The sequence below is a fragment of the Octopus sinensis genome, linkage group LG1 (assembly GCF_006345805.1).
Source record: "Octopus sinensis linkage group LG1, ASM634580v1, whole genome shotgun sequence".
NCBI lineage: Eukaryota > Metazoa > Mollusca > Cephalopoda > Octopoda > Octopodidae > Octopus > Octopus sinensis.
In genome coordinates, this window is record NC_042997.1 from 203,964,482 (window position 1) to 203,992,214 (window position 27,733).

General features: G+C 37.2%; 1 protein-coding gene and 1 long non-coding RNA gene across 2 annotated transcripts; one reads left to right on the forward strand and one right to left on the reverse strand.

Moving 5' to 3' along the window:
* On the forward strand, positions 1-25,342 carry LOC115210826 (repressor of RNA polymerase III transcription MAF1 homolog). Its single transcript, XM_029779577.2, has 7 exons — positions 1-893; positions 14,623-14,760; positions 15,813-15,975; positions 18,607-18,731; positions 20,021-20,140; positions 23,933-24,004; positions 25,286-25,342. The coding sequence occupies exons 1-7, from the start codon at positions 811-813 to the stop codon at positions 25,302-25,304; spliced, it is 720 nt and encodes a 239-aa protein (XP_029635437.1). The 5' UTR covers positions 1-810; the 3' UTR covers positions 25,305-25,342.
* Positions 12,735-27,733, reverse strand: LOC118765842. The gene is made up of 3 exons (XR_005001738.1): positions 27,598-27,733; positions 23,378-23,381; positions 12,735-12,790 (listed from the first exon to the last, which is right to left on the reverse strand). It is a non-coding gene; the product is annotated as an uncharacterized LOC118765842 (long non-coding RNA).

Here is a 27,733-nt window from a genome sequence, read left to right on the forward strand (position 1 = left end):
GGAATTCTGGGTAATCTTAATCTGTTCACTCTAATGGCGGTGTAGCTTTCTTGGAAGTTCGAGTTGTGGGTTTTTTGACGACTGTTGTTAGGAAATAGCTTGAAGTATATGCTTTCTGTCTGAACAAGGGACATTCTCTGAAACGGCTGCTATATATATGTGTGTATATTGACTGTGGTTTCTGGGCGTTTTTTTCTGCCAGACGAGATAATCCCAGCAAGTGTTCTGTTTATATTTTGCTTTTAAGTGACATTCTCTTGTCTCTGCCAAAACGACATCGCTGCAACATTCAACTGTGAATCTACCGACATCAATCACTGATCTATCTGCTCCACCGTTTCAACACAACAATATCTCTATTTCCAACCTGTTTGTCGATCATGCTATTGTTGAACACACAACTATACTTACTCATGTCATCTTCATCACGGCATCCTTCTTGCTCTGTTTACGATAAACAAAAACTCACGAAAATTGCAACACTTCGGCGAGCATTTTGCGAAAATCAATCTAGTTGTGTAAACACCATAAGTATATGTTATTGAAGTTTAACAGGGAACATCACAGACTCTATATTTTCTTTTGGAAATCTCAGTTACAACAACAAAACTGCCATATTCTGCCACTTCTCATTCAACAGTATCAAAGCATTCTTCATCTGTTTGGCGCCACTAAACAACAATCTCTTTCTAAATATACATCGCAGATATCTTCATCGACGTCTTTATCGTTGGGATTGATTTCTGTTTGAATCTGCTCTGGTTGCATAACGTATAAATAAAGCCGGATTTCATTAAACAGTGATTCAAGATGAAGCTTTTGGATAATTCCAAATTTGAGGCCATCACTTCCAAACTGTCGATGACCCAGGAGAATTGTCAAATAGATGGAAGGTAAGCCTGTTCTGTCTCTCTCTCTCTCTCTATATATATATAACATTTTGTGTGGCTGTTTGTTTCTATCGTTTTGCACTTTAAGAAACAGAGTATTCTGTGAATATGTGACTATGGAAACAATTAGCTGCAACCTTCAATGGAATTTCGTTTAGTTTTGATAGAAGAAGACGGAATTGGGGTCTAGGGAGTGAACATGAAATGACTTGGGGAATCGAATCTAATTTTGGATTCAGTTTTATAGGAAAGAGGTGTGTATATGTGTAAGTATATATATATATATATATATATATATATATATGTGTATATATATATATGTGTGTGTGTGTGTATGTGTGTGTGTGTGTGTGTATATGTGTGTGTGTGTATATGTGTGTGTGTGTGTATATGTGTGTGGTGTGTATATGTGTGTGTGTGTGTGTATATATATATATATATGTGTGTATATGTGTATATATATATATATGTGTGTGTATATATAAGCTATCCATCATCGCTGTACGAAAACAATAATAGCTACGACAGCTACAGCAACTCCTCTTTTCCGATGTAAAAACCCGAGTAAACATCAAACAATCCGGTTTATAAATACAACCTTGATGACCCACTTAAACAAACTGTAAGAAAAACAGAAAATGTAACACTAAATATAAATAAAACAGAAATATCACAAAATACATAAAATATAACAAAACCCGTCCAGTTTATTAATTTGTCGCCTCCTTCAAATTCGGAGAAGAAAGAAGTAAAAAAAAAATAGAGATGTTGAGGTGTTCATACTTTATCAAAAGACATCACCAATGTATGATGATGACTCATTTAAAACCATGGAAATATAACGATATTTTTGCATTCTCTTTCAATGAGTTAAGCTGGAAAAAGTTAACATTTAATTATCTCTGACTAATGAAGCGAACGTTAAAATAGTTTTGTTTTTTCCCTCTCTCTCTCTCTTTGTCGTTTTATTTCTTATGGAAACTGGATTTTAATCCTTCAGATATATGATGAATGGTATAGCCTAATGTATTTTGTGTTGTCTTATAGACTGGGTTTGTTATTATTTTGTGTGTTTAATGGATCGTCGAGGTATGGCATCAACGGAGTTTTTACTAAAATGTTTGCCTAAATAATAATTGTTTCTAGTAAAGGCACGAGGCCTGAAATTTGGGGGAGGGGGCAAATCGATTGCACCGATCCCACTGCTCTACTGCTACTTATTTTATCGACCGCGAAAGCATAAAAGGCGAAGTCGACCTCAGCGGAGTTTGAACTCAGATCGTAAAGACGGACGAAGTGCCTCTAAGCGGTGAACTAACTCTCCGGCCAGCTCGCCGCTCTGCTATAGGCACAAGGCCTGTAATTTTGGGGGATGGTATAAGTCGATTACATCGACCCCCAGTAATCAACTGTTACTTATTCCACGGCGGAATTTGAACTCAGAACGTAAAGACGGACGAAATGCCCTAAGCATTTTGTTCGGTCTTCTAACGGCTCTGCCAGCTCGAATAATTGTAATAATGATTTCAAATTTTAGCACAAGGCCAGCAATATCGTGGAAGGGGACAAATCAATTACATCGACCTCAGTGTTCAACTGGTACTTTTTTTATCGACCCCGAAAAGATGAAATACAAAGTCGATCTCGGTGGAATTTGAACTCAACGTAAAGACGGACGAAATGCTGCTTAGCATTTGGTTCGGCGTGCTTGACGATTCTGCCAGCCCGCCGCCTTAATAACAACAATAATAAAACGAGTTGTTGCTGTTGCTTGTCTGTTATTGTTATTTTCTTTGCTCGATTTATCCATTTATACCCTACCATGGCTAACTAATGCATACATACATGCAGAAAAACTTAGGTAAAACTTAGATATGTTTCGACCAAAGATTGGTCCAGGCCATGTCTAACTTAATAGGATTATCTAAATCCTGTTTAAGTCGAGTTTTGTTTGTGATTTATTCAAGTAGTGAGTTCTTGTTGAGTGAGTTGTATCCAGGTATGGGTGGCTTATCTGGTATTCCTTGAAGAAATCTGTCCAGACTCCGTTTAAAGGTGATGGGATCCTTTTCTTCTTTGATCGCTTTGGTTGAACGAACAAACCAGGTATTTGCGATTCTGTACATGAATACATATATTATATATGTACATACACACGTATATATTTTCTTTTTAATCGGGAGACACAAATTATCAAGTACCATGCACGAAACTTGAGTCGCTTTTGTAACTTTCAACCGAAACAATACGCACAACACTTTACAGAATACCTCTGAGAAAGGCATGAACAGCACAACTACTCTTATGCCAAGGCATGAACAGCACAACTACTCTTATGCCATAACGCTTTGGATTTCATTGAAACGGCCAAGAAACTTTCTCTTTGGAATAGCTAAACCTTCCATATTCTAAGAAACCATCTTTTTCTGTTTATTATTTTTGTTCCATTCAACAGAGATTTCGATTCTGAAAAAGGTTTTCCAAACATTTCGATTTCATGCATCTGTACCCCTTTCCTTTCACGCTTCCCATACCCTTGTCCTTTCCTCTGAGATTATTAATCATCCCAAATGGGATAACGGCCAAAGTTGCTTTAGGTCAGTGCTTCTCAACCGGGGTCCACATAAAACTTTATTGTTACAATTGAATGTGCAATAAAATCGGTTATACTTCTACAATACTTAAAATATTTTAACTTTTATTTTTTATACATAATCATAATCATCATTTATTATGGTAGTTTTGACTTTGAGTCCCTCATAGCGTGAGGCATTTACTTGTAGTAATGCCCTTAATATATAATATAATATATATACATATATATATATATATAATTTTAATCCAAACGGGAAACAAAAACACAACAACAAAGGAACAATTACAGTATTATTATTAATATATATATATATATATATATATGAGAGAGAGAGAGAGAGAGGAGTACATTTCCTAATATCTCCATGTCTCTTTTTTTTAAGTAGTTAGGGTATGATATGAGAGATTGAACTGTTATCTCTAACAGAACAAGCTACCATCACATTTACAGACGTCACTCGACACTATCAAAGCTTATTACTCATTTTGCCGTTTTCCTATGCGGAAATCTAATAATAATTGTGGGAAAGCCCAACGAAAGTGAAAGCAAAAAATTTACCGGCAGAAAATCCCCTGGGAAAAAAACATTTTTACCTAAGTGAAAACTACTTAAGTACCAAGGTCGCCCTACATTACCCAATATGCGCAATTCAATTTTCCCCGAAACGAAAAACGACTGAATTGAGGGCTGTTCGGCTGATATCTCTATCAAATCAAGGATTATGTAAAACCGTTTTCTAGGATATATATATATATATATATATAATGTATCCGAACTTTAAAACTGTAATGGTATGATGCGAAGAATTTGGTTGTTACTTCTAGCTAGTCGAACGACCATTTAGAAGCTTCCCTCATTTTAGATGAGTGAATCAGTAATGTTTATGCGTTCCGATATTAGGGGCGTGGTTCTTCTGTAAATAACAACTGTGTGTTCGTGTTTACACCAAAAACTCGGCATTTGTTTATCATTTGTTGCCGGATTTTGTGACTGTTGCATACTGGTCTTTATCATTGTTGAAGACGACATACGATAGTGATGAACATGTTCTAGTGTGTGTGTATGTGTTGTGCTCACGAATCCGAGGTGGCTTTTAGCCCTAGGTCGCCATGGTCGAACAGACCTATGTCGTGTAGGTGACCGGTTGAAATAAAATATTTTCCCGCCTAGTTGAATATCACAAAGGCTAGGTTTATTTTATGGCGATACGGGGTGGGGTATAATGTAGCAATCTGGACATGTCGCCTACTTGGCTGTCCCACTGACCAGTCTGTTCCTGTTATGCCTGTAAATTCTGCTTGTGGTCAGAGAGGAGGTGGGTAAGGTGGGGGGGGGGCGCCATAGTGACGCGACAGTTGTTCTTTTGGGTCTATCTTGTAGTGGGGGCGCAATGGCTCAGTGGTTAGGGCAGCGGACTCGCGGTCGGAGGATCGCGGTTTCGATTCCCAGACCGGGCGTTGTGAGTGTTTATTGAGCGACAACACCTAAAGCTCCACGAGGCTCTGGCAGGGGATGGTGGTGAACCCTGCTGTACTCTTTCACCACAACTTTCTCTTGCTCTTTCTTCCTGTTTCTCTTGTACCTGTATTTCAAGGGGCCAGCCTTGTCACAATCTGTGTCACGCTGAATCTCCTCGAGAACTACGTTAAGGGTACACGTGCCTGTGGAGTGCTCGGCCACTTGCACGTTAATATCACGAGCAAGCTGTTCCGTTGATCGTATCAGCTGGGACCCTCATCGTCGCAACCGACGGAGTGCTCCTACCTACCTATCTTGTAGTGGAAACTAGTCTAATTGGGGTTATTAACAACTGCTGTTATATTCGTGTGTGTGTGTGAATAGTTTATTTGTTTATCTTTCACTTGTTTCAGTCATTCGACTGTGGCCATGATGGGGCACCACCTTGAAGAATTTTAATCAAATGGCTTAACCCCAGTACCGCCTTTTTCTAAGCCTGGTTTGGCAAAAGAGATTGATAGAGCAAGTACCAGGCTTCTACTAAAATAAGCACTGGCTTCTACTAACATTTTTCAAGGCAATGCCCCAGCATGGCCATAGTCTAATGTTTGAAACAATTAAAAGACAAAGATGTGTTCGATCTTATCTGACCTTGGGTTAAACAACAGCAGAGGGACTTGATCATTGAGAATAAATGTCTTTCCCATGGTGACATGATACAAACTATTGTCCCTCTGGCTGATAAGTCATCACTTGATTGACTTGACCATCTGTGACTCAAGCATAACTCTCAAGGAATGAACTACAGCTTAAACTTTGTATTGATAAAACAACTATTTTCATAGACATCTGTTGTAGTAGTAGTAGCAGCAGCAGCAGCAGTTTAAAACTGGAGTTTGAACCTGGATTTCATCATCATCATCATCATCATCATCATCATCATCATTTAGCGTCCGCTTTCCATGCTAGCATGGGTTGGACGGTTCAACTGGGGTCTGTGAAGCTGGAAGGCTTCGTCAGGCCCAGTCAGATCTGGCAGTGTTTCTACGGCTGGATGCCCTTCCTGACGCCAATATATTTATATTATTTTAAATTTAACTCCATCATCAGTTTTAACTTGCTTTTTTATTCACATGCAATTTTTAATTTCAGCTTTAAAAAATTATTAGATTCAATTCCCAAACCACAGCATTTGGTTCTAACACGTGTGTGTGTGCATGCACACACACACACACACACACACACAGTGTCTTGCCCATCTCTAAACATATCCCTTCACACTCTCATTGAACATTCCCCTATATCCTCTCTGTACTTCTTATACCCAATCCTCAGGTCTCTTTTGCCGAACTGCTAAGTTACGGGGACATAAACACACCAGTATCAGTTGTCAAGTGATGTTGGGGGACAGACACAGACGCACAAGCGTATACACACACACACACACACACATATATATATATATATATATATATATATATATATATATATATATATATATATATTGTTATATTTCGGAATGGTCATTTTGCCAGTTTAGCCAATATGTATATGTGTGTGTATATATATACACGTTGGGCTTCTTTCAGTTTCCGTCTATCAAATCCACTCACAAGGCTTTGGTTGGCCCGAGGCTATAGTAGAAGACACTTGCCCAAGGTGTCATGCAGTGGGACTGAACCCGAAGCTTCTCAACCACACAGCACACCTTTGGTTGTTTATACAAATACTGTTATACTGGTGAGAGAGGGAAGAGTCTAGTTGATGAAATCAACCACAATATATGCCTGCTGTGCCCAATGATGGAAAACAATTTGAATTCAGAAGGTAAAGATATAACTTTGCTAGTTTCTGTCATTCTAGTCCAGCCACCCTTCACTTAATATTGAGGCTAATTGATTCTACCTATGGAAGCTGTTTGGTTCCATGTCAGTGGCACGTAAAATGCACCACTTGAGCATGGTTGTTGCCAGTGCTGCCTGACTGGCTCCCATGCTGGTGGCACATAAAATGCACCATTCAAGTGTGGTTGATGCCAGTTCCGCCTGACTGGCCCTCGTACCGGTGGCATGTAAAAAACAACCAGTACACTCTTGGAATGGTTGGCATTAAGAAGGGCATCCAACTGTAGAAACTTTGCCAGATCAGATTGGAGCCTGGTACAGCCTTCTGGCTTGCCAGTCGTCAGTCAAGCCGTCCAACCCATGCCAGCATGGAAAGCAGATGTTAAACGATAATGATGATGATTCAGTTCATATCATATGACAGTCCTTTTAAATATATGAAGCTGAAAACAGTTTCATTTGATTTGAAATTTCTATTAATTCTACTGGGTTTTTTAGTCTCTTTAAACCTCTTAGCATTCTGTCAAAAGTAAAGCTTTTTTATTCACTTTTATCATCATTATTATCATCATTTAACGTCTGCTTTCCATACTGGTATGGATTGGACAATTTGACTGAGGACTGGCAAGCCAGGAAGATGCACCAGGCTCCAATCTGATTTGGTAAGGTTTCTACAGCTGGATGCCAACCACTCCGAGAGTGTAGTGGGTACCTTTTATGTGCCACCGGCATGGGCATCAACTACATCTACAATTTCACTTGACTCAACACACAGCATATTGCCTGACGATAGAAGGGTATTTTTAAATCGGCCAGATATGCGATACTAACATCAGCCATGGCTATGATATCACTTGGCTTACCGAGTCTTCTTTCACTTAATCATATCATTATCTTGTAGCTTTGAGATTTTGATGAGGTAGCTGTTAATGTTTAGAATCACATAGTAGGGTTGGCATGAGAGGCAAGATCTGGCAAATTTGAACATAAAACTGCCTGTTATAGCTGGTTTAAATGCTGGCTTTTTTTTTATTTGTTTGCTTGTTTCATGCCTATTTTTCTATGTTAGCATCAGTTGGATGGATACATCATCATTTTTATCATTTAACGTCTGTTTTCCATGCTAGCATGGGTTGGACGGTTCGACTGGGGTCTGGTAAGCCATGGAGGCTGCACCAGGCTCCAGTCTGGTTTGACAGTGTTTCTACAGCTAGATGCCCTTCCTACCGCCAACCACTCTGTGAGTATAGTGGGTGTTTTTTACGTGCCACGGGCACAGGGGCCAGAGCAGGCTGGCAAACAGCCACAATCAGTTGGTGCTTTTACGTGTCACCAACACGGATTCCAGTCACGCGGCGCTGGCATCTGCCACGTTCGGATGGTGCTTTTTACGTGTCACCGGCACACCTATTTGAGAAACTATTTTCATTGCCAGGTTCCATGAATCACAAGAAGAAGTTTTTTTCTGTGACGTGCGTATGACCATGTCAACACTCCTGCTTGGCGTTGTTTATCGTCCCCCAAGTTACCATCGGGACACACAGCTTTGCAATGTCCTCCGAGCTGCTGCCAGGAAAACAGCCACTTATGTGTTTATTGCAGGCGATTTCAATCATCCTGAGATCGATTGGGAGACCTTCCATTGGCCACAGAGTGCAAACGATTTTGTTGAGCTTGTGCTGGACTCAAACTGGTCACAGTAGTCACCTCTCCAACAAGAGGCGACAACACCCTGGACCTGCTCTTCACCACAACTCCTGAAGCGGTTATCAATTGCACTACGGAGGAACCTCTAGGTGACTCTGATCATGCTATGATCATCGCCAATCTGGCTCTTGCGGGCAACAAACCTGAACCATCTCCAATCTGCTTCCTTCGATTGGAAGAGAGCAGATTGGAACCTGTACCACACTGAACTACAGCACCCAAACTGGCGTGAATTCTACAACTCTGGAGATGTGAATACTATACTCCAGCGTATCCTGGACTCAATATGGGCAGCATGTGCAGCATCAGTGCCACGTAAACAAAAAAAGAAGAACCGCCCCAAAAGGGCAATTTGGGAAACTTCAGCGGTCCGACTTGCCAGGAGGGAACGTCGGACTGCTGAACGGGAATACAGGTTGCATAAATCAGACACCAACAGGAAGAAGCGGAATAAATCCTCCAACCATCTCAAGCAAGTGACAAAAAAAGCAGTGCTTGAATTTGAACAGTGCATAGCAGCCAATCCTGACAGCAAGGTTTTCTGGAAATATGTGCACTCAAAGCAGAGACCTCACTCTCCAGTGGGCCCTCTTCGCAACCCTCACACAAACCAGATCACTGACGACCCCAAGGAATGCGCAGAACTCATTGCCGAGTGCTATGCAAACATATTCACTGTTGAAAGTCAAAATGTACCATCTTCACCATCACTAACAGCAAACTCCATAACAACTATGGAATTTACACCTGCAATGCTGTGACGTCACCTTCAAAATAAGCGCAACTATGCCTCCCCTGGTCTCGATGGAGTTACATACCTGCTTCTCAAACGTGGCAGGCACTTCCTTTTACACCAGCTTTCTATTTTCTTCCAGTACTGTCTCAACAATGGTGCTACTCCGGAGCAGTGGAAAACTGCCAGTGTCATTCCTCTGTTCAAAAAGGGCGACCGCACATCACCTGTCAACTATCGCCCAGTCAGTCTCACTAGCTGTATTGCAAAACTGATGGAATCGTGTGTCAGAGAAACACTCTGGAACTTCTGGAGCTCTCACAGTCTCATCCGACCCTCACAATATGGATTTGTCCCTAACTCCAGCTGCAGTGACCAGCTTGTCGAGTTCCTTGAGGACATTACTCAGATTACTGACAGTGGCTCATGGGTGGATGTTGTCTACCTTGACTTTGCTAAGGCTTTCAACTCTGTGCCACACAAAAGGCTTATGGTGAAACTCTCTGCAATGGGTGTGGGGGATGACCTTTTTAACTGGTTGAAATCCTTCATCCTCAGCCGAAAGGAGGTAGTCACAGTTCTAGGACAGCACTCTACACCATATGAGATGTCATCGGGTGTACCACAGGGATCTGTCCTTGGCCCCCTCTTGTTTGTGGCATACATTAACGACATAGATGCCAATTTAAAGAATGCCACAGTATTGAAATATGCAGACGACATCAAGCTGTACCTTGAAATCAAGAGGACAGATCCTGATGTCTACAACTCTTTCCTGCAATCAGACCTAGACACAATGCAGCAATGGATCACAGACTGGCAACTGAAACTGGCTGTGGACAAGTGTACCACCATGCATTTTGGGAGAAAAAACCCTGCGTTCACATACTCCCTCCACAACACTGATATCAAGAAATCCTCTTGCGAGCGTGACCTAGGCATCACTGTCAGCAGTGATCTGCATTGGTCAAAGCATATCTCTAAGATTGTCAGGAAGGCCGAGGGTGTCTTGGCATCACTCAGCAAGACTTTTGTTAGCTGCTCTCCAGCCATCTATTTAAAACTGTATACAGCTATGGTACGACCACACTTGGAATTCGCATCATCAGTTTGGAACCCCTATCTTGCACAGAACATTGACCTCCTGGAATCTGTCCAGAGACGTGCAACCAAACGCATACCCTCCATCAGACACCTACCATATTCTGAGCGCCTTGTTTCCCTGGGCATGGATTCACTGAAGCTCCGGCGTTTGGCGACGGACTTGGTAAACACCCACAAAGTTATCAACCACCTCACCAACAACAACACTGAACACCTTTTTGATCTCCATGTGTCTAACACACATGGACATGCCTACAAAGTCAGAAAACAATACAGCTCCCATGACTTTCGGAAACATTTTTTCACGCTCAGAGTTGCTGAAGCATGGAATAAACTGCCTGCGTCAGTTGTTGACTGCCATGACACTGCATCTTTTAAGGCCCTCATGCTTTCCGAAATCCGCCGAAACTTCACCTGATTATATATACACTTTAGATGAGTTGTAGTGCACCTGAGCACTGTACACAATTATTATTATTATTATTATTAACTCTTACCACTTTTTCAAGTAAGGGAATTTTTTTCGCAAAACTGCAGAGCTACAAAATGTATTATTTCACTTCAATGCAACCATGACAATTTTAAGTACTCTCATGTGAAGAAGTGAAAATGCCAATTTCATACACACAGGTATATATGTACACACACGCACACACGCATATAACAAGCTTCCTTACAGTTTTCCTTCACCAGTTAAAATCAGAAGGCATTCGTTATCCTACAGTAGGAGGAAAATTACACAATGTGCCATGCAGTCATGAACCTAAAACTACGTAGTTACAAAGCAAACTACTTACATGCATAACCATGACTAAAACTGTTTCTTTTTCTTCATCATCATCATCAGTTGTTTTCCATATTGGCAAGCCAGTGAGTTGCATCAGGCTCCAATTTTTTTTTTTTTGGCATCTTTTCGGTTTGGACAGCAATTTTTTCTAGTGTTGTCATCTGAAATTGTCACCCATAATTATGACCCTAGTAACGATTGATTGCATTTCAATCTGTTTTAGGGTTAGGGGGAAGGGTATCTTTTTTTCTTCACAAATGTAAATAAACCCAATCTGTTTCTTAAACGAGGGACATATTCATACAGCACATGTTTTCACCTCAATAGACGTCATTGATTGGTTGAAATTGAAGAAAAAAAAACAAATATCTTACAAACTATAGAATTTTCTCAATAAAGCCAAGAGAAAAAGATGTTTTATAAACACATTCTACCAGTATATGAAGTTTAAAAGTGTTTAGTTACGTGGAACTTATTTTAAAAAACTGCCGTTCAAACCGAAAGGATCCGAAAGTCCTCCCTAACAAAAGCCACTTTACAGAGTGTATGGTGTGCTTTTTATCTCATACTCGTGGAGTTGCTATCCATAAATTTCTTCAAGTTGTAGTTAAACTTATAAATTAATGTGGCATAGAATGAGAATGTATTTGTGTTAAGATTCTTAAAATTTATTTCCAGTTAATTTTGTGATATCAAACTAAAACCACCGTTGAGCTTATAGACTGAACTCTCAACGTCCTTTGTACTGTCTCCAATTTTAGTTTCCACTGTGGTACTTTGAAATTAAAACCCTGTCCTGTTGTGGATCATAAATTTCATTTGCACTTCGTACTTGATTTCCCATTTCTGACTTTGATGTTCCTTCCTTTGACCAAAACATTCCAGTATTCCTCAACTTTGATCCTTATTGGTCTTCCCATTTTTTTTTTTTTACTTGCTAAGTCAAAATTTTACAAAAAGAAAAAAAAAGGCGTTGATTGTATAAACTGTTTTTCAGTACTCATTCCTGGCAAAACTTAGGATGGAGACGAGTATTACTTCTCCTGAATACTCTTCTTGTCTTTGTTACTGTTGGTGACCTTACTTGGTGCTGGTGTCACGTAAAAAGTAGCCAGTACACTCTGTAAATTAGTTGGCATTAGGAAGGACATCAAGCTGTAGAAATCATACCCAAGCAGACACTGGAGCTCAGTTCTGTCTTCAGGTTCAGCAGCTCCTGTCGAACCGTCCAACACATACCAGCATTGAACACAGACGCTAGATTATATTACTCTTTTACTTGTTTCAGTCATTTGACTGTGGCCATGCTAGAACACTGCCTTTTGTCGAGCAAATCGACCCCAGGACTTATTCTTTGGAAGCCTAGTACTTATTATATTGGTCTCTTTTGCTGAACCGCTAAGTTACGGGGATGTAAACACACCACCATCGGTTGTCAAGCGATGTTGGGGCGGACAAACACAGACACACAAACATATACACACACACATACATATATATACATATATGCGACGGGCTTCTTTCAGTTTCCGTCTACCAAATCCATTCACAAGGCTTTGGTCGGCCCGAGACTATAGTAGAAGACACTTGGCCAAGGTGCCACACAGTGGGAATGAACCCGGAACCATGTGGTTGGTAAGCAAGCTATTTACCACACAGCCACTCCTGCACCTATGGTGATGATGACAACAAGTAATTTCTATCAGGAATTCATTCTTTAAAATATCCTAACTCCCTAAAAGGAAAGACAGATTGGAACAGTTGTCTTGTTGTAGAGGATCATTTGATATTTTATTGCTATCTTGTCTCAATGGATAGACTGTAAAATAGCTGTGCCAACAACCTCTATGCGGGTCTCTTGACCTGCTAGAAATCCAAATTTTCCTCATTTCATATCAAACCATTTTTCAAAAGAGAAAAAAGTGGGGGAATGACATATTAGATAGTCTTAGTTACTCCTTATGGTCATGGCTGGATGCCTTTAATTATTAAGTTTGCAGCTTCAGTGGGCTGGCTGACCTAGGAGCTGACAAGATAGGTTTATATTTATAACTATGTTATCAGTAAACATGTGACCTAAATTTCAGTTAGAACATTTTTTTTTTTTTACTTAAGCTAAATAAAGTCTCTTAATAAAGACTCCATTCAATGACAATAAAGTTGAATGTAAGAATATTTTTGAGCTTTTTTCTGTCTGATTCAAGAGTTTCTGTACAGCACTTGTTCACTAACTAATGCTCTTGAAATAGCTAAATAGTGGTAAACTTCTGCAGTAGAATCACTTTGAAATATATAATTTCTTCTTCTTCTTCTTCTTCTTCTTCTTCTTCTTCTTCTTCTTCTTCTTCTTCTTCTTCTTCTTTCTTCTTCTTCTTCTTCTTCTTCTTCTTCCTTCTTCTTCTCTTCTTCTTATTCTTCTTCTTCTTTCTTCTTCTTCTTATTCTTCTTCTTCTTCTTCTTCTCTTCTCTTCTTCTTCTTCTTCCTTCTTCTTCTTCTTATTCTTCTTCTTCTTCTTTCTTCTTCTTCTTCTTCTTCTTCTTCTCTCTTCTTCTTCTTCTTCTTCTTCTTCTTTCTTCTTCTTCTTCTTCTTCTTCTCCTTCTCTCCTCCTCCTCCTCCTCCTCTCCTCCTCCTCCTCCTCCCACCACTGTCATTTAACGTCCATTTTCCATGCTGGCATGGGTTGGATGGTTTGATAGGCGCATGAAAGCAGGAGAGCTGCACCAGGCTCCAATTGCCTGTTTTGACATGGCTGGATGCCCTTCTTAATGCCAACCACTTTACAGAATGTACTGGGTGCTTTTTACATGGCACCAGCATGGGTGCTTTTTATGTGGCACCATCACTAGTGGGGTTGCCAATTTGTGTACAGAAATGCAATTTGTATATAATTGGTTTTAGGTCTGTAGGATAATTTTGCTGATTGACTAAAGCTTTTCTTTTATTAGTAGTCAGTACTTTTCTATGCTGAGGCTTAAATATTTATTTGTATTGGTTTGGTTTTCACTGCACTAAGAAATAACATTTAAAAAAACATATTCTTAATATGTTCCAACAGATCTAAGCTATTCATTTTCAAGTCTGCTGCAATATATTACAAATAAATATGCATGTCATTGTTTTGAGTCTTACTGTTCACCATGGATATGAGGATTTATTAGCACTTGGCAGATATCAGCAAATGATTTATTTGCTGAAATTATAAAGAAGAGCCATGAACTCTTGTTCGATTCATTAGTCCAGAGTGCTTTTACTGATGAGACACAATGATGTCAAAACATCGGATGTCCCAAGGTCTCCTTATGCTAATGAATCAAGTATGTTAGTGACACGCATTTGTCTCAAAAGAGTTGTCCAATGATAAAACACAACAGTAGTTCACATATTCATGTTTGAACCTGTTGGAACATATTAAGAATAAATATACTCGCCATTGTTTTGCTTCTCACTGTTCACATTGTATACGATGATTTATTATTATTTTTTTCTCTTCTATTATTTCAGGTTGGAAAGTTACTCGTGTAAGATGGCTGGAAGTGATAAAAGATTATTTAAAGCAATTAGCACTGATGGTGGTTTCTCTCCAAATGACTTACAAGCATTATCCCCGCCACAGGGTCTAATTTCACAGAGCCCAAACCAGTAAGTTGACTTCTTTTGAATATTTTAATTAACTGCTTGTTATAATTTGCTCTTAGAAAATAATTGCTATTAATTGCTATTTAATACTTGATACGTTGACATAGGTTGAGTATGTCGTCATTTGTCATGGTGTATTGTGGTTCAGTTCTAATGCACAGCATCCTGGACAAGTGTCTTCTATTATAAGTGATACACAGTGGTGGGCTGGGTCTAAAAATATTGGTTGCCAGGAGACTAAGGGGACCCACCCGCAACTACAGTGCTATCATTTAATTTTTTTTTTTTTTTGCTAAAAGTATTCTTTTCAACTGACTACAAACACAGGCTGAAATAATTAATGCATTCTTCCGGCAGTGAATAAAAAATTCTCAGACTTGAGGGCATGGGGCCCCCATATGTGGATTCTAATGGCGCAGGGGCCCACTTGCCTTCGGGCATGCTGGCATCCTGGCCAGTCCACCACTGGTGATACATATAAAAAGGAATTCTTCAACATGAATGGAAATTGTCGCTGTGATATCAGTGCTGGTGGCACATAAGAGAACCATCCAAACGTGGCCGTTGCCAGTGCCGCCCTGACTGGCTTCCGTGCCGGTGGCACGTAAAAAGCACCATCCGACTGCGGCCATTTGCCAGGCTTGTCTGGCACCTGTGCAGGTGGCACGTAAAAAGCACCCACTACACTCATGGACTGGTTGGCGTTAGGAAGGGCATCCAGCCGTAGAAACATTGCCAGATCAGACTGGGCCTGGTGCAGCCTTCTGGCTTCCCAGACCCCAGTTGCACCGTCCAACCCATGCCAGCATGGAAAGCGGACGCTAAACGATGATGATGATGTATAGACATAATACCTCTGATTTATATAATAGAGTAGAAGAGAAGGGGCATCTTCAAGGACATTAGCAATGTAATAGTTTAGAAATAGCAATGTCCAGACACGTGGGTTAAATATGTCTATTAAAATGATTGTGTTAATGTTGTTTTTCCTGATTCTGTTTAATGTTGCAGTGAGTTTGAAGATCAATCTGATTGAGTGTAAACTTTCTTTTCAGACTAACCTCACATAGTTACAGCGATGGAGAAGGGCCTCTTTGTGATACAATATCCACAAAGACATTGTTTTATTTGATCTCCACATTGAATGCTTCTTTCCAACCAGACTATGATTTCAGCAAAGCCAAAAGTGAAGAATTCAGTAAAGAATTCTCTGTACAGGTACACTTTAACACCTTCAACTCTTCCTTTCTCAGGTACTTTTGGTTGGTGTATGTTTGGGAAGAAACTGGCTGTAAGGTACCTCTGTTCATGTGGGTTCCCTCTATCTCATTATTGTTTGTTTTCTTTTCATTCTGTACCCGCACATGAAGAGAGAGCAAGTTTGAAATACATAAAGTCAGATTAGCTTGATTTCCTAATGAAATTTACTGGATAATATGAGATATAATAGACAGAACATAAAATACAACAGTACAAATGAAAACTAGGAAAATATAATCATATTCCCTGAATACCTTTAATATCAACTCACCTTTTTTAAAATGACTTAAATGAAAACCTTCCTTAAAAATTTAATGTTAATTTATCTCCTAGACATCACCTTAGTTGCTATATAATAAATAAGTAAATATAGGAAAATAAAGGCTATCAGATCTCTAGTTTGAATGTGAGAAATATATAAATATGGAAACTTGCTAGTTTCAAAGTATTTCTAAGCCAAATATAAAACAAATAACTGCATTGGGGGTAGCTTTCAAAATATGCTTCTTTTTGTTGTATATAATTGACATTTTTGTGAATACGAAAATTTTAATTTTCTAATTAGCTAGATGTTTACTAAGCAGCATTGATTGAAATATAGGTTTATACAATTACATTTAACATGTTTGTGTACACTTGAATGTGGCAAAAATCCTTTGCTGCTAAAAATGTCTTAAGAGAGAAATTCTCCTTATAAACAGTGTTTGTGAAAAGTACCCCATTGGACCATAAATGATGCCATTGGACTGTAGGACACGTATTTCTGTGTCACATTGGGATGTACAATTAGAGAAACCCATAGTGATTTGGTATTAAGAAACTAGCAGAAACACTGCCTGCCGAGCAGTATTTCGCTAATGTGTGTCGTATTTGCTTGTGCAAAATTGTTGTGCATGTCTGCCAATATGTATAAAGCTTAGAATGAAAAATTTCTGAGTAATTTTGATATTTTCTCTGATATTCTCAAAACATTTCAAAAAAATGCTTTGTAATCACTTATTTTTAATTAAACAATTGAATAAAGGTGATGGGGAGAGAGAGAGAGAAAATGCTTTGAGGAAAGAAAGTGAAAGTATTAGAACGAGCAAGGGGAAGATGAAAAAGTATTAAATGAAATAACAGGGAAATGGATGCAACCAAAGTTTGTGTGAGAGAGAGAGAGGGAGAAAGACACACACTCACACACACAAACAGACAGAAAGAGAGAAGGGGGAAAGAGAAAGACTAATTGGAATAGAGGTTGATAATCAAACAGGAGCTAGAAAGAGAGAGAGAGAGAGAGAATGTTGCAAAGTAATGGTAGAAGAAAAGGGATACAAATGTAAGACATTAAAAAATGTATGTCACATTGAATAAAAATTAGTTTTCTGACTGAAGCATGTTGTTGAAATCTTCAATAATAACAGAATTTTGAAAACTACAGTTTGATAAAAAAAATATATTAAAATTGGAATTTATAAGAATTTTAGAGAAAGTGTAACCTTTAAAAATTGCCTTCTTTCAGTACAGTTACATACTTGCAACAAATTAGCAGCTTTATTTATCTTAGTATAAATGGCACACTTAAATTATAGTTTTATTTCTATATATTTTATTTTTTACAAAAAATATAATTCGTTTTAGAATGTATTGAAGTATTTCAAATTAAAGTCAAGAGGTAATTAAATAAGTTTAGAATGTTTATTGATCTTTTAAAAATAGATCGACGTTGCTAATATTTTTTGATGGACCTACTTGCACACACACACACACACACGTGCGCTTTTAAGAGTAGATGAACATTGCTATATTTATGAATCTATTTGCATACACATGTACATATATACACGCAAACACAATTATTTGCATATGCATGCTTTGTTCACATGCATACATACACGTAAAAGAATTAAAAATAAACAAATCCAAAAAGACTTGTAGCTCTTTGGCAAAAATTCTTAGTGGAATTTGCAAATTTTGAGGGTCAGACCCTCCTCCACCAAACATTAGTTTGCTCTTCTCTCTCTTGTATACAACAAACTCATCTAAATTTACAAACTTCACTACTTATACATACGTACATATACACACACACACTTACATGCATACACATACACACACACACACACACACACACACACACACACACACGGTATGTCTCTGCCCCGTGGTTCATACCTTGCCGTGGTGGGGTGGCTTGTGTGCCTCTATGACCCAGAGAGCTATGCCAACTGGAGTTTACACTCCTGGTAGGGTCACCCATGTTGGACAGGTCAATGGGTAGAGGACAGACGAATATGAACCTCCTCTCCCCGAGGTTAAAGGGGTCGGCTATTTGGTTTTTTACAGAGTGGCTTGTGTTTCTGATTGTTTAAGTGAAAGGCTTTGACTGAAGACCCGACCTTACTTCCTGTCAGTTGTTTAACCTACACAAGGGGGAAATTGTGCTGCAGCCGTGAAAGGATGACATAAAACATGGAAGGTATTCTTGAGTGATACATTGGCAGCAGTGTTGTTGTTGTTGAGTGACCAAGAGATTGTTAGTGTGTCTTTGTGAAAGAAAATTCCTTACTGTTTGTAGTTGTTTGTTTATGTTACTTTGTTTATCAGAGTGTGGTGAATACGATAAACAACCAACTGTCTGCCGTTATCGGGGACTCCTTCAGTGTGTTTAAGCAGCAACTTTGGGCAACCATCGACGAAGAGATTTCTTTAACTGATTGTGACATCTTCAGGTAAATATATTCTCTCCCTTCTCTCTATGTATTTGTCGGTCGTTTTGATTTATTGACTATTGGAGTTCAATTTGTAAAGGAAGAAAAAGTGCTCAACCACTTGCTCGTTAACTTCATGAGCAAGTTGTTCTGTTGATCAGCTCGACTGGAACACTCACTGTTGTAACCTGTGGAGTGTCAGCTTTTTACTGGGTGCTTTTTATGTGTCACCAAGTAACTTGCAAGACAAAACCCCTCAACTGAACAGGGACATGTAGTAGTGAGGGCAATGACTTTATGCCAGGTGTCTAGAGGTTAAAGTATGATAGAGGGACAGAAACAGGTGTCTTGCACTAGGGGGGAGACACACATACATTGTTTAATGTTTACTTTTCCATGTTTGCTTGGATTGAACAGAATTTGTTGAGGTAGATTTTCTACGGTTGGATGGCTCTTCCTGTTGCCAACCCTTCTGTTTCCAAGTAAGGTAATATTTCCCTGAGACCAGACATGTTTTCACAGAAGACTGGAAATGGATGACACTTGTGATGTGAAGACAAAGAGCAACTCTAATCTCCAAGTTTGTTTATCTATTTGTGGAGAAAGCGTATAGGGAAACTTATGTAACAGGTAAGCTTACCAGGGAGCCTCCATGACTTATTCGATCTATCAGAGACAGCAATCAAATCTCCCCCAAATAACACCCTTTTGTCTTAAAATATATAGAATACATTGGATGATGATGTGCTAAATATACTATGTACAAAGAGGCAGCATGGTCAGGATTGGAACGTCCTTAATCATAGAAGTAAAGAAAGACAACTTGTAAAATAGACTGCCACTCTATAGTGGAGTAGAGTTATCTTGCAGATCTGTGGCTTGCCAGTTCCTGTCAAACCATCCAACCTATGCCAGGAAAACGGATGTTAATAGATGATGATTGTAATTGTGAAATTAGAGCAGTAACGATTCTTTATGCACAATTAGATAAATAAATTAGTGTAATGTCAATTCTAGTAATAATAATTCTTTTGAATGGTCAGATATTTCTTAATATTTTTTATCATTTTAGTCAATAGTTGGCAACAATACTGAAAACACAATCATTTCTGTGTATATTTGTAATCATCATCATCTACCCAAAACTGATGCCTATTAATTTACAACTTCACAAGGCTGCCTTCAACATAAGAATTTTATAGAAATTCATTCTAAGACAAAGTGCTTACATATAACTCCATCGTATCAAAACTTGTATCTTCATCTCTTTGTTTTAAAAATAAACAGTGATTTGATTGTTTCATTTACAGTTACAATCCAGATTTGGTCTCAGATCCGTTTGGAGAAGAAGGCTGCATTTGGTCCTTCAATTATTTCTTCTACAACAAAAAATTGAAACGAATCATCTTTTTTACATGCAGAGCCACAAGGTAAAGCATTTACTGAAATTCTTTGAAATTTGTTTTGATCTATAACATTATTAAAACATATCCTCTATTATTATTAAATAAATCTCAGGAAGTATGGAAGCACTGCATCCTTCAGGACTTCCATGCTTCCTGAGATTTGCCAACACTACACCTGATTTTCTCCCCTCCATACACACGCAAGCATGTATCTGGCTCATACACTGTTCACTTCCCAGACATTTGTACATTACTGCAGATGCTTTATATGCACTCTGACAAGTTGTGGTGCACCTGAGCACTGTATACAATAATTTCATTATTATTATTATTATTATTATTAATATATTTAATAATAAATGCTTCATTATACAACTTAAAACATTCACTATTGTTGACACCTATTCTTATATATAACCAATGATAAAATGTTGAGTAATTATAAAAAATGAAAGAATTACAGACACCAATACAAATAGTTGGGACAATTGGTCTTATAATTTATTTTTATACTCACATACAGAAACAAAGAACTATTAGTTAAAAAAAATATACTTTTTTTAAAAAACTATATTTATAATTCAATGGTATTATTGTAACAGTTTTACATAAAACAAATTAAATATTTTTTGATAAGAGAAGTTTAACTCTTTCGTTCCCCTTTGTTTCACTTAACTTTGAAAATAATGAATTTAATAAAATAACTGTTATAATTAAGCTGGTGTTTGGAACATAAATTAACAGGAAATTTTAATGAATGGTTTTGATTTACATCACTTCAAACTGGAAATTTGTATCATAGACACAGGAGCTGCGTCAGGCTGTTTGGTGTCAAAAGGTTTAATATAAGTTCTAGCTTTACTTATTTGCATGAATATAGACATTGACAGGAATTATTAGAGCTGGTGGCATGTAAAAAGCACCATTCGAACGTGGTCTCTGCCAGTGACATATAAAAAGCACCAACTGAATGTGGTTGATGCCAGTACGCCCTGACTGGCTCTTGTACCGGTGGCACGTGAAAAGCACCCTTTACACTCTTGGAGTGGTTGGTTTTAGGAAGGGCATCCAGCTGTAGAAACATTGCCAGGTCAGATTAGAGCCTGGTGCAGCCATTGGCTCTCCAGACCTCAGTCAAACCATCCAACCCATGCCAGCACAGAAAATAGACGTTAAACAATGATGATGGTGTTTCATAAGTGGTAGTAGCAGTAGTAGTAGTAGTGTTTAGATATTATGGAGTCTTATTTAAGGATGCAACTTTTTCTGTATTACCATCACATCTTCTTTCTTAATTTATCAAAGATGTTTAATATTTAACCGATAATATGTGCTAAAGACTTTTGTTTGGATTTTTCAAAAGAATTTAAATTTAATGGAACTGTTGTAATAAGCATTTCCAATAATTATGATCATTTCTAGTACAGCTATTGCAGACCATGTGATCAAACCCATAAAAAAACAATCACCTCTTATATGATATTCACTTTTTCTAAAACAAATATCTCTATCTTACAGTTGGACCTTAATACTAAATACTCTCTGTTTCTGCAGATAAAACCCCCGAAAAAAAAATTCTATTTCTAACTTATTAAACTTCAACAGAATTTTCTTTTGTCTATATAATTCAATGTTAAGAATCCCTCCTTCATTCCTCCTTATAAACCCTCGGATCCAGATTGTCCCTGCGTTCCATCTATGATTAACTAAATGGTTACTCATATCGTTTCAACTCCTACTCTTATAACTACACATTATAATCATTGGGGTTAGTTAAATGACCCCACTTTCTATATTGGCTACATCAGAGTTGCAAATATTTTTCACATCGGATTTCTGTCAGTTGGCTAAATATGTAGAACTGCTTCTACAAGTCATTGCTTTCGAAATTTGTAAATGAAATTACTTCAGACAAAAAATTTGGATTGTTTTATTACAGCTGACAAATCTATTATAATTCTCTTGTAAACAAGCCACCGAGAAAATAAAAAGATGCAATTACTAAAGGGGTTAATGAGTTTTCTTTCATCTCTCATTGTATATACTCAGACATTCTCATCTGAACCAAGCTTGGAAATAATCCAGCCCACTTCTAAATCTGAGTCTCCTCAGATGTGGTCATTCTACTTCACTATTAAACGTTTTAATCTCATATTGCTTCTAATTCTACTCATCACATAATTAAAACCCCTTGATTACAATTTCCTTACTTATCGATGCATAGTTTTATCAATTACTAGCAGTATCGCCCGGCGTTGCTCAGGTTTGTTTCGACCCTTTAGAATTGGAATTTTTGAAAAGTAAAAATTTTGCATTATGTAGCTTGTTATTCTCTTTAAGTGAACATTTTTCTGGTTGAAATACACCGAAAAATGGTGACACAGCAGTCAAAAATCGTAAAAAATAGGGATTTTCAGAAAAAAAGCACCTTTTTGATGTAAATAATTTCTGGTCTTAACATGGTCCGATTTGAATTTTTTCTTCTATGGAAGGAAGAGCAAGCCTTCTTCTATCATAATCTCAATTTTGGTCAACTTGCGCCGCAGGGTCTCAGAGGAGATAGTGTTAGTTGAAGGCTACTAAACCTGCCATACACAGACAGCTTCAGCTTTATATAGAGAGAGATAAGGAAAAAAAAAAAACCAACAATTCTTGAATGAGGCTCTCGCTGTTAATCACCAGATTTAACTCCCTTGATTATTAAATTAACTTCTTGCATTATCGCATTTCTCCTAAAATTTAGAAAGTATACAAGTGTATACTCCATTTCCTAGAACACTAATCTGCTGGACTTCTGTAATTACTGACCAGTTACTCTCATTTAAAAAAACATATCTACCTATTTATTAGACTACTACTGCAGGTAACTTTGAATCTCTCCTCTTCAATACATATTGGCCAGTAAATAAGTGAAGCCCTTCTGTTCAATATGTGTTTCTCAACGACCAGCTTTTGTTCACTTGCTAGGACAGAAAATCTAGTGTAAAACTTGAATTTGTTTTGATGATTATATTTCAAATTTTCAAGAAAAAAAAAATCAGAATTTTAACTTTAAAAAAAAAAAAGACTCCAAGATATTTTAATAATTCAAAGAGTGCATGTGGAACAATGAGAATCCATATAATAACAATTCATTCTTTAGGGTGGCAAACTGGCAGAATCATTGCTGTGCCAAACAAAATGCTTAACAGCATATTCCTCAAGTTAATGTTCTGAGTGTAAATGTTACTTTTTAAGATCTTTATCCGTTTTGATACCAACCTGCCTGTAACTGCCTCTGGTTTTATGGTACAAACTCCCCGTTTTAAAATGACTGAGAATTAGAATGTCACACTAGTTTATGTTTTAAGCACCAGCTTAATAAGGACAAAGTTATTTTAAATTCTTTATTATTTTTAAAACTAATTGAGACAAAGACTGTATTTCAAAAGAAATTTGGTAACAAAACAGTTAAGCAATGTAGATGAGAAGTCAGACAAAATATGTAAAGTGATGTCAATAAATAAAGAAAACGACCTGATATGGTGTCACCCTGTACAGCTTCTTTAAAGTTTCTAATATATTTTGGGAAAGCTTCCTTTTATCAAATATAAGAATATTTTGCAGAAGATTAGAGAAAATGTGTTATCAGCAGGCTGTTTGGGTGTAGTAAGGATGCTTTTTCTCCAAACTTTTGTCAGACCTTCCTTTATTATGATATTATGTGATAAAATACGTATTTAAGAAGTTGCACTCCTACACCATAAGTTCATAATCAGCTTTAATTATTATTTTTGTAATGATTAATTAATTTCTTTATCTTTCTCTCTCTCCTAGCTGGCCGGTAGCCTACACAGACCTTGACTCTTGTCAAAATATAGGCTTCATTGAAGACATAACAATGCTTGAGTAAGTCTGTTTATTTAATTACTAATCTTTAATTACTAATTTCTACTTTCTGAATTTCATTTATCCTTCTACACCAAATTGTTTATAGGTGGGAGCAGGTGAGTATTTCACAGATGTATGTGTGTCTTGCCTCTCATATTTACTAGTACCTAAGGGACTTGTTTAGAAACTAAGGGCCTCTTTCTCTCACCCCCAGTTTTGGTAGCAGGAACAAGAAAAGTTATCATCATCATCGTTTCTTAATATCCATTTTTTTTCATGCTTGCTTGGTTCAGTTGGAATTCATTGAGACAGATTTTCCATGTCTAAATGATCACACTTCTTGTTGCATATTTTGAAATTTATCTTATGTATTGCAGTGTGTGTGTGTGTGTGTGTGTGTATTGGATTTAGAATGTTCCACGTGTAAAACAACATTTGAGCATGGTCGTTGCCAGTGCTGCCGGACTGGCTCCTGTGCAGGTAGCACGTAAAAAACATCTTTTGAGTGTGGTCATTGCCAGAACCGCCTGACCGGCCCTTGTGCTGGTGGCACATAAAAAGTACCCACTACCCTCTCGGAGTGGTTGGCATTAGGAAGGGCATCCAGCTGTAGAGACTGCCAAATCAGGTTGGAGCCTGGTGCAGCCTTCTGGCTCGCCAGTCCTCAGTCAAACTGTCCAACCCATGCCAGCATGGAAAGCGGACATTAAACGACGATGATGATGATAATAAGTATATGATCATATAATTAGTTTTCTCTGTACATCTGTATGTGAATACACAGTAATATGCTGGGTATGCATATTATTGTAAATGTGTGCAAAACAGCTGTAATCATCATATATGGAAATAATAAACCTGTATTCATTTCTCGCACCTTCTGATTCCATACTTATCTCTCTATATATAAATGGCAAACTGTCTGTCTGTGTGTGTGTCCTTTATACAAATCCACAATTTTTCAGTTAGAGGGCTCGCACATTCTATGGTCATTCAAAACCGTCCAAGGGTGGTCGTACACATCTTTACATTTCCCCAGTCACCCTGCAAAGCCATGAAAAATCAATAGAAGTGACTTTTTTGTGAATTTTCTATCCAAAACCCAATCAAATTGCCCGAAACTTGATACGCCAATTGAATGCCAGCTAGCTGTATGTGATTGGTTGGAGATTTGGACAGTACTCGTGTGTATGTGTGCATGCATGCACTAGCACTATGACCCGGCGTTGCAGGGTCATAGTGCTAGTATATTTTATAGTATGTGTATATATTTACTTGTGTTTTTTCTTATCTTTGCAGGGATGGAGAGATGTATTAAGAGGCTTCAAGCATTAACAAGTGTCATCAACTAAAATGTAAAAATAGAAAAAACTATATTGCAGTTTGTCAGTAAATCACTGCAGAATTGTTTACATGAGTTAATAATAATCAGAGTTAACGACTATTGGGATTTATTAACTAACCTATTTAAATTCATCCATAAATTCAAAAGTTTATAAAACCTTTGTATTCTCCATTTTAATTTTTTTTTAATATTATTACAAGTTAGTTTCACCTAAATTAGAGATTATGAATTGTTTTGAAACCATCTTAGTTCTCACCAATATTTTTGTTTGAAATGAATGCTACTGCCCATAGCAGTGAATTTCCTGCCATGTGTGTGTGAGAGAAGATTTGTTGAAAGTCTGAGGTAGGGTAACTATTTGCTACAGATATCACACTTTATTTATCAATACTGTCGTAAATCAATAACTCTTCCTTTACTACATTTGGATCTTAAATTATAAAGCCTATCAGAGGTATGTCATGTTGTAAACATGTCATACAATATTACATTATACAGTAGGATATTACTATACACCATCATACAACATGATGTTACACTGTTGGATGGCATACAATATAGTGTTACAGGTGTACATTGCCATACGATATGGTGTCTTACTATGATATCACTTTCTATTTGTGAAATAGTTTTCTTCTTTTACTCTCTCTTCACTTCAGTTAAAGAAAGATGATGAATCTTGATGCATTAGTTATGTCTGTCTGTCACTCATATTCTAATGTGACATATCTTACCTATGATCTCTCCAACACATTAGATAAATAGACATTTTTGACATTCTGTGATATAACCAAGAAAAAAAAAGTTATCTTTTAATTTTTCTAAATAGAACTCAAGAGAAAAGAGTAGGAAATTGTTGCAAAACAAGAGTTGGCTCTAAGAAATATATAGCTTGATTGATTAATAAACAGATGAAAGATGGACAAACAATTATAGGTGACAGAAATTCTTTTATGTAATAAGTTACATATACTTGTAACATTATAGCATTGCCCAGTTGTTGTACGTTTGAAACAGCTGTAAAGAATCATCTTGTCATTTGAAAATGCTTATGCCACATCTCATATAAATGAACTACTCCCACCTATTATTGTTTATTCATCCTGTGTGTGTGCGTGTCTGTGTGTATTCTCAAAAAAGATCCTAGCTTATTTGCAAATTTAAAATATTTTCTTTCTTTTTTTAAATCACCTGAGTGAAGTATGAGAGGATTGGTCTCCACTCTGATATAATTTTATAAGGAACAAGTGTAAAAGACAAATTAACTGCTAGGTGACATCTATGGTCTTGTGTCCTTCAGTACAATAACTGCTGGACATGATTTATACATGCTCTAATCTGGCTTATAATTTCTTTAGCTAATACTCAACACTATCTTATATTTTACCATCATATATTTAGACTATAATAGTTCTCTTTGTCTCTAATTACTGAATTAAGCTAGCTTGATTAATGTAATTTAGGGTTTAAATATATTGATATTAATGAGTTGACTTATTGTATTCTGTAGAAATCTAAATACAATATCCTGTCTAATTGAGTGGAAGTTTCATTCTTAATTAAATCTTTCCTTGTAAATCATAAATTATTTTTTCCACGTCCACACTCTATTCCTTACTCTTCCAGAGAATGACAAAAGAGATATCAGAATCCTGCTATTTGAAGAAGAAAACAAATTAATAAATAACTTATTGACATTTTGTAAATTTAAATTTTAAATCTATCTTTTTGCACTTTATATATATATATATATTTTCATTAACTCTGAAGGTGCAAAATAACAAATACATAAAAAAAAGAACAGAAAAAGTACCTTTAGCTATTAATAAATCGCACAGTTCACCATCAAAATTTTTTTCTCTATCATTTCATTATTGATATGAATTTTTTTATAACATTGTATTATATTTTTTAACTGCACTCTTCTGAAAGATAAAAATCATCATTTTTTTATATGTTTCTATTTGAAATGACAATTTTTGTTCAGGTGATAATTCTGGAATCTCAATCTGAAATTCTCAACAACAATATATATTCCATTCAACATTGCCAAACCTTAAACACCGATGATGTAATATACTTGTCTTGATTTGTCCTTACTCTTTCACGTTTCTTCAAACCATAGACATTGACTTTGCTCAGAGTTGTCCTCTTTTTTTTATTTTTATCTTTGCCATCGTGTAACCATTTTACTTTGTTTGGCTCTCTCTCTCTCTCTCACACACACACACACACACAAAATAAATGATAAACAGTGGATTACTACAAGTAAACATGAAAAAACTCCAAAAGTCCTGTTGAGATTTCTATTATCTTTTTAGAATTGTTTCTGAACTCAAAAGGTTGTATTTTTCATATTTAAACTATGCTTACATGGCCACCACACATCACACATGTATGCA